This window comes from Punica granatum, chromosome 6, assembly GCF_007655135.1.
Source record: "Punica granatum isolate Tunisia-2019 chromosome 6, ASM765513v2, whole genome shotgun sequence".
Classification (NCBI taxonomy): domain Eukaryota; kingdom Viridiplantae; phylum Streptophyta; class Magnoliopsida; order Myrtales; family Lythraceae; genus Punica; species Punica granatum.
Genome location: NC_045132.1, coordinates 21009608 through 21018681, shown reverse-complemented (window position 1 = coordinate 21018681; position 9074 = coordinate 21009608). Strand labels below are relative to the sequence as shown.

Below are 9074 nucleotides of genomic sequence, written 5' to 3'. Positions count from 1 at the left end.
TTACGATCGGTTTCTTTTTCCCCCGTGTTCTTGCCTTTTTTTTCCCCTTATGTTTTCATAAAAAAATTCCCCGTTTCTTTTTAGTTCAAGTTCATTTAGATTGTAGCCTTTAATCTCTACGTGGATTATTTTCTGATCTTAATGGAAATTTCTACTTCTAATATTATTTTGCTACATTAATTCAGTTGTTCCTACTTTCAATCAATTTTGTATTTTATTTTTTTAACCTTTGTTGCTCTTTTGTGATATCCTATATCAAAACGTCAAAAACCGATAAAATCTTACGCTTCCTGTTGAGATATGTTGTCCCACATCGAAAAATTGAGAAAGAAACCACAAGCTTATATGAGGCTTGGATCCAGTAACCTATCAGCTTAAGTTTTTGGGTTGCAGATGGGCTCAAGTCCGTATAGGCCTAAGTGGGTATTTTTACATGGTATCAGAGTGGGTTATGCTTCCGCGCTCATGTGGGCTCACATCACACCAGATTTGATTTCGAGGTAGCCAAGAGTGCGCATCATGTTAATCAGGCCCAAGAGTGGTCCGGTCCAGTTCCGAGGTAGCTAAAGGTGCACCTCTAGTTAGGCCCGAGTGTGGAGCTCAAGGCTAGTTTGGTATTTGCCCCCCCTTGCCCGAGCACGGAAGAGGATGCCCGGCTCGGGTCAGTTGTTAAGGGCGGATGTTTAAGGCACGTCGCACGTGTTGGACCACACGTTGCCACGTGAGAGCGGGTGTTGAGATATGTTGTCCCACATCGAAAAATTGAGAAAGAAACCACAAGCTTATATGAGGCTTGGGTCCAATAACTTATCAGCTTAAGCTTTTGGGTTGCAGATGGGCTCAAATCCGTGTAGGCCCAAGTGGGTGTTTTATACACCGCTTCTATGACATGTAAAAATATAAAAACTATGCCAAATTTTTGAGTCGCCTAAACTAGAGTGTAACATAATATACTTATTGTTTAATGTGAATTATCAACTATATTTTATAAATTGTGGCATACTTACTCAGAAATACAGAATGAAAATTTACCCAACTTTAATTAGCTCGGTATTTTTTTTTAGTATGAATCTTATTATCCGAAAATCCAATTGGATCTCGACTAATTCAGTTGAGCCGGATCATCATCCCACTAAGGGGTAAAACTCTCATAGCGTGAATTTTTTGTATTAATAAGAACTCGAACCTGAGAAACTGCTTAAGCGAAACAAGTGTTAAACTGCTTAAACCAACCCACGTTAATATTTCATATGTATTCTCATTTACAAGATATATTCTGAGGCCATTAACAATAAGGAAATTCTCCTTTTTCACTAAGAAAGGCCATTAACAAGTGGTCCACGTCAACGTGGATTGATTCAAATAATTTAGCGCTTATTCACCTTAAATAAGATCTCGAATTCGAGTTTTGTGAAAAAATTCAAGTTGGGAGAGTTTTACCCTTAGTAGACCGATCCAACTCGACTGGATTGATCGGGTTCTCATTGGACTTCCAAATATCATGGTACACACCAAAAACAAGTGGATCGTCAAAATTGCAATTGATCTTTACTTTTGGATTGATCATTTGAAGTGTACTTCCATGTTTTCTAGGTAATCTAATAGTCAGTTCAACTGCACATAAAATCGTCTTGGATTACAAACAATCACATACTCGTAATTACAATTAAACACAAGTTATATTTGCTTTGTGCACCACAAACATCATTAATTTATTCATTTTATGTAAATTACATATATTACTGCACTTAATAATTAATGTGCAGAAGTATGCCATGGAAATTGGAAAGACAGAGGGAAAAAGACAAAGCAAACATGGACTAACGAGACATCACATATTGCACGGTCTTCTAGCTCAGTACAAAATGAAGACCATATTCTTTCCAACTAAACAAAAATCTCTCTTGGTAAACCAAAAAGATCGATCCCCATATAATATTAATTAAAAGCATCTCTTATTTATATATCCTTAATTAGTTCTATATATAATTTTAAAATTAATCAGTTATTCTTTGGTGGGTGATGCCTTGGGGCATTGTAGTCGGCATTGAAGGCCACAAACGTAGCCCCGTCAACCTCTTCATGCGAGAATCGACCGTCAAAGCTTTGCTTGCATTCCACGCTTCTTGCTTCCCCTTCCCGACCTCGACTTTCTTCTTCACACCTCTTGAACACTCGAACATTCACACTTACATCCATATTCGACGAGGTTACAGTTCTTACTCCATGATTTCCACTTTTAAGGTTCATTTTATCGTCTATGGTCGGGGATGCCAGTTTTCTTCCTCGCAGCCTGTACTCTGTGCCAGGCTGTTTAGCATAAACGTTATCATTATGAGGACGCATCCCCGACTAGATATATATAACTGAAGGCTACGTTGCAGTTCACTGAGGAGCAAATGGCAATAAAAGGAATATCTATATATTCATAGCACAAATTTCATAGACGATGCACTGACCTGTTCGGCGGATGCCGCATCTGGTTTGCTTCCATCATCTCCATCAGCTAAGAATCGAATGGCAATAATACATTAGTTAGTTCATTTATACCAGCTATATATCAACTTATATCATTCATATATAATCATGCATGTGATGTGGCCCAGCTGAGGAATTCTCTTAGATGATTTAAGTTTAATGGAGTGTCGCTTACGGATCGAAAAAAAAAATGCATGTCTATCTGGTGTTATATATGTACATAGTGAGTATTCTTTTCGGTTGCATAAAAGGCTTATGGGTCTAGTATGAGGAAATGAAAAGTCAAATGATGAGACACATGTAATCTCATTAACGGGAATCGAATCTGAAGTCAAGCGAGAGTGTATGTGATTGCATTACGCCTTTTTTTCTGTACTATAAGATATTTACATTTACGTACCTTGATGAGCATATGCCCCAGAAAACAGCGAGACTGAGCAGAGCATGAACAAACATAGGAACCTTCTTCCACCTGCCATAACTTCCCCTAACGGACTTTCCTATCCTTAATTTCCTAAGTATGTCTGTGTTGTCCAGAGTTTCAGAAGAGAGGAATTAATGACAGTCGCATTTTGTATTTATAAGGATACAAAGCCAAATAGTTTAATATTTCAAAGCTATGGAGACTGTGGTTCTCTGCAATCACCATAACAATTCCCCTCTAATATTAATATGTTTGATTTGGAAGATTTCATATTCAAAGCCCACTGAAACCCCAGAAATGGTGCATGGAGGGTCGTGAAAGCCACATGTGTCGGAGGGATCCAACGCGGACGAGGATCTCGAAGCGGTTTTTCTTCAATCACAAAGAGTTAAAATGATAAATTCTTTGTATGCTCGGAGTCCAACACGAAGGAGGAAAGCCCCACGATAGAGGAGACAACTGAGGAGACTCCATTTTTCATGCATGGAAGTTTGAGATACGTAAGAATAGGGTCTTTTGTAATTTTGATGGCACGTACCATAACGTAAGAAGAAAGTAAAAAATGCAGACGACCGAAGGGGGGTGTGTTTTGTGCCTGTCTGCCGCCACGCAACGGACGAGGAAAAATGGTTATGGTTTGGTTTGGCTCGGCCAAGGTTTAGGGTTTGGGAGTTTAATTTGTCTTCCGTTAGTAATTTCTATGTAGTAATAATTTCCACACCATAGGCGGCTACTATTTCCCATGTAACTTTTATGTGGTCCGATTTCAAAAATAAACTCTTGGAATATCTCATAATAAAAATTATTGAACCTCCAAGGGAAGTAACTACACAAAAAAATGAGGAAATATTGAATTTCTTATTTTATTTTACTATCGCTCCATTTTGTTGATAAGGTTTTCTGAAAAAGATTTGTGATTCGTTAATTAACGACTAACATGAGTCAAGGTGATAATTAACTGAACATTTGGTGTTATCATGTAGTGTCAATTGAGCGAGAATATTGACCCGTGTTGAGAATGAAGATCTGTGTCGCATATTGGAAAACTAACAAGAAAAATTTGGAAATAAAGTTACGTTGGGTTGGATAAGCTACCATTTAATTTGTTTCAAGGAGACTGAGGAAAAATTATATGTTGGCATGTGAAGGCTGGCATAGGTAAGAGTCAAGGTTTCGCTCATTAAAACCTTTGAATTGGATGTGACTTAAAAGTTCAAGGAAAAAACTGATAGATTAATTGGACTAGTGAATCTACATGTGCTTTACACATGAAAGGTTTCTCGATTAAGTAGTAATACATGATAATAATCTTATTAGTTGGTTTGAAGGTACCAAATCAAAAAAATATGAACTACTTAGTATCATTAATGTATGTTGATAAGTTTTATTTAGATATAACATAATTTAATATCAATATTTACAAATAATTAATTCAATTTTTTTGCCATAATTAATTCAATTTTCTTTTAAAAATTAAGGTTAATATAAGAAGTCAAGGTATCGCCTTTTAATGTTTCACATTCCCAAACTATTATATATTTGTTGAAATTTTGAGCAGTTAATTGAAACAAAAGAAGAAAATAAATTCAATTCTAATGTTTAATCGAAAAAAGTTGTAATAAATATTCATTTTAAGTACATTAGTAAGTTAATATTCTTGTTGTATTACACATATAATAAATTTTAAAATACGCAAAAATAAAACGCGGGCAATAACTAATTAATATAAAAAGCCTTAGTCGAATACATGATTAAAATCATGTTAATCAAGAGCAAGAAGGAGTGAAAAATGTTAAAGGAAAATAAGAGAAAAGCAAAAAAAATATATATATATATATATAAATATGGTTTAATTGCATATAATTCTATTTCTTTGTCAAAAGAAATTACCTCGAAAGTAATGAATAATTATTGCTAATCTTCTTTTATCTGTAAATCACAAATAATTTGAATTTCTCCTTTTATTTGGAATAAGTACCAAAAAAGATAAAAACATTTGAAATATTTTTCTTTGAAACTGAAATGTTTGTTTCATATAAATAGGACATAATATTTGTTAATATTTTAATAAAGCCTTTTCGATATTTTGAATTTTTATATTTCAAAAGTTAAACTTAAAATCTGTAAATTCTAGAAAAATTAGAACAATTCTATAAATACACATGAAGAGCAAACTTACGGGATTATAAAAACGAAAGAGAAAAGCATATCTGGCTGTGGTGGTTCGTAGAAGGGCACCATTGCCCTTGGCGAAGTCGGTGGTGGGTGGTGATTGCTTGCCAAAGGCCCCTACTGTTCAATTTTCTGCTTTATATGAAATTATGAGCAAGAGCATGAAGTAAAAATTAGAAAGAAAAAGCTAAAAGACAATCAAATAATACCTCTTAACAGAGAAGGAAACCTATGATTTCCTAAAAAAAGAGACTAAAATCTATGAAGAATAATATATAAAGAATTACTCAAGAATTATACATAAATATTCTCTATTAAAAACCCAGACTATATAAATTATAAGTGAATAGATAGTTTATAAGAGATGATATACCTTTTGAAATGTAAGAACAAGAACATTGAGATTTTCGGGCAATAACATCGATAATCTTTTGAGACTTCATAATGAAACTATCAAGGATAAAAGTTCTAGAGGGAGAATGGAGTTAAAATAATTTTTCTATATTTGAAAATCGAAATGCATATATAGTAGAAATAAATGCATCTCTTTGAATAGTCACGTCTCTTTAGAAATTACATCATTTCACCAGAGAATTATTTAACCAAATATGAAATACTATTTAATGATTAAATTTTTTACACTAATTTAACTATCAAATTTATCTTCTAATTAAATTATAATTTTCTCTTTATTATTCCAATCGGATCTTTACAATTCTATATTATACTAACGAAGATACAATTTTCTAATAAAAAAATAAGTGATGTATGAATTTCATTTAGCCTTGGGGGATGCAAGGGCCTCTTGAAATATTATTTGAAAAGTTGTTTCCCTTATATTATTTGAATGTAGGGATATTTACTGAAAGGTACAATGATTTTAAGATGTAATTTAGTTTTGTTAATTATGTAAAGGAGCAAATTTATACTATCATTACTTAAGTAAGAGCGAAAAAATAGAAATAATAATTGGAGAAACACTTCATATATATATATATATATATTGCCATTGAAAGCGTAAAAGGGTCTAAGAAACAAAGACCGTGTGAAATCGCTAGGTAATGAACACATGATATAGTAAAGCCTTGAAATTATAAATAGATATGAAAAAAATAGGATAAACGTACCTGCAATAGAGACTAAGTCGATTGAAATGGATGTGAGAGGAAAAAATGTCAAAAATTAATGAAAAAAAAGCTTAATATAAGCATTATGAAAGTATGCAACCCAAAATAACGAATCTAAAAGGACACAATGAAAAATCATAAAGGTATAAGGGTATTTTTGAAATAATAAAAATTGGACAAATTTCTCGTACTTTTATATATAGTATAGATTGAGAAGGTATATCACCATTCACCATGGATAGCCAACGGTATATATATATACACTCGAATGTCGATATATAGTCTAGAAGAATCACATAAATTTTGAGAGGAAAATTTCTCCTAAGATAAAATGTCCATTTCAGAATTCAACTTGTGACACTGAAACCCAAAAAACAAAAGATATTCAAGAAAATATGATCGCGCTTTGGATGAAGTAGTTAAGGGGTTGTTGTCAGTGATTTCTTGCTCACAATATCCCGGTTTCGCACTAATTTCCCGACTTGAAGTAAACGTCGTGTTCATCCTCAAGCTCATGCAGATGGGAAACGCTCCGGTCAAGTCATCGGGGCTGCCAGGGATCTCCTTCGTTGCGCCACAAGGGTATGTGAATCGATAACGGCATAAATTACTCCTAGGCATGTGTGTCCCGTGAGTTAGCTTAGCGCAAAAATTGCAATACCTTACCCAAGTTAATTGGAGTACGTTATTGATGATCAACAAGCTACCGGTAGAGCAAACGAGTACACATAATCCCCGAGCTCTATATTCCTTCGTGACTATTTATATTTACCTGTATCTATTGTCATGTCAAATATTCTTGGAACTAAAAAAATACTTGTAGATCAAGTTAATTTATTCACAGTCTCTCTCGTAACTAAAAAAAAAATTAATTATATATTAATATAAAGGGTAAAATTGTTTTTTACTATTTGCTTATAATAATTTTTTTTTCCTATCATAAATAATTCATGACAAAATCTTAAACGGTCATTATTCACATTAGCAAACCACTAGTATATCTTCTGCTTATTAGTTATATATATTTTTGTCGGTGGATTATTAGCTACATATATATATATATAGGTTGAATTAGTTGTAAAATTTTTAGTGCACAGTTGTTCATATTTGTTCGAAACTTGCGCAAATTGTAATGAGTAGGTTTATAAGCCCATAGTCAAAAAGCGTGTTCCCATGTAAGACGAAATCTATGCATTTTTGTCTACTCCAGCCACCACCCCATATGCAAAATATAATATATAAAACATAAAACAATATAAACGATTTCATATGGTGGATGGCCACGCTAGGGAATTGCATTTCTCTTGTTAACTTGCAAGGAGAGAATTCAGCTCTCAAGACAATTTAATTGAAGGACAAATACGTCAGAGTTCAATCATATCTCAAAATATCTTTTTTTGCTGAATAGTATCTCAAAATATCTTGATTTAAGAATAAGGGTGGAATGGTATGAATTTTTTTTTTAAAAATTAAATAAAAAAATCTTAATAAAAAAATTAGAAAATAAAGTTATCCAAACATAGATCGAAGCAAGTAGTAGGGAAAAGGGCAATGGTTTTTTTGACACCAGTGACCACCACCCAAGTGAAGTCATTAGTGTCCCCAAAGATCGTTGGCGACCTTGAGAACATTGGTTGTTGGCATTGGGCCTTCACTAGAATCTTGCCTTATCTCCTTTCTTCAAAGAGAGAGAAAGAGGACGATGAGGGAGTGGTAGTGGCTCCAACCACTGCCCCTAACAAGGCCGTTAGTGACTTTAAGTGTCCCCGTTGGCTCCAACTGCCACTGACAACCTTAATTGAGGTGGTGGTGGTTGTAAAATACCCACTTGAACCTACACGGACTTGAGCCCATCTGCAACCCAAAAGCTTAAGCTAATAGGTTACTGGACCCAAGCCTCATATAAGTTTGTGGTTTCTTTCTCAATTTTTCGATGTGGGACAACATATCTCAACACCCGCCCTCACGTGGCAACGTGTGGTCCAACACGTGCCACGTGCCTTAAACACCCGCCCTTAACAACTGATCCAAGCCGGGCATCCTCTTCCGTGCTCGGGTAAGGGGGGACAAATACCAAATTAGCCTCGAGCTCCACACTTGGGCCTAACTAGAGGTGCATCTTTAGCTACCTCGGAACTGAACTGGACCACTATTGGGCTTGATTAACATGAGGCGCACTCTTGGCTACCTCGAAATCGAATCTGGCGTGGTGTGAGCCCACATGAGCGCGCGGAAGCATAACCTTCTCTGATACCATGTAAAATATCCATTGGGCCTATAAGCGATTGGGCCCATCTCCAACCCAAAAGCTCGAGCTGATAGATTGTGATACTCAATCTCTTATAAACCCATTGGATTCTTCTTAGTTTTTCCGTGTGGGATTTTTACTCTCAACACCCGCTCTCACGTGGCAACGTGTGGCTTTGACATTCACCTACACGTGCCACGTGGACTAGAACAACCCACCCTCAAGAACTAACTACGAGCCAAGACTGGACTTCCGTGCTCGGGAGAAAGGGGGACGACAATTGACAGTGAGGCCACGATTGGGCCGGACTAAGACGAGGCGGGTTTCTCTCCGCACTCAGATTTCAAAGAGACCACGAGTTCCACACTCGGGCCAAACATGGGCGCACTTCGGCTGCCCATCGACAAAGAGACATTTTAACTGGCGTGATGTGAACCCACACACATGCGCGTGAAAGGGTAACCCGCTCTGATACCATGTAAAATACCTACTTGGACCTACAGGGACTTGAGCCCATCTGCAACCCAAAAGCTTAAGCTAATAGGTTACTGGACCCAATCCTCATATAAGTTTGTGATTTCTTTCTCAATTTTTCGATGTGGGACAACATATCTCAACAGTGGTT

At 35.6% G+C, this 9074-nt stretch overlaps 1 protein-coding gene across 1 annotated transcript; it reads right to left on the bottom strand.

Annotated features, from left to right (window-relative positions):
• Window positions 1-1715: 1715 nt before the first annotated feature.
• On the bottom strand, window positions 1716-3007 carry LOC116210858. The gene is made up of 3 exons (XM_031544962.1): window positions 2879-3007; window positions 2460-2506; window positions 1716-2310 (listed from the first exon to the last, which is right to left on the bottom strand). The coding sequence occupies exons 1-3, from the start codon at window positions 2955-2957 to the stop codon at window positions 2002-2004; spliced, it is 435 nt and encodes a 144-aa protein (XP_031400822.1). The 5' UTR covers window positions 2958-3007; the 3' UTR covers window positions 1716-2001.
• Window positions 3008-9074: the final 6067 nt, after the last annotated feature.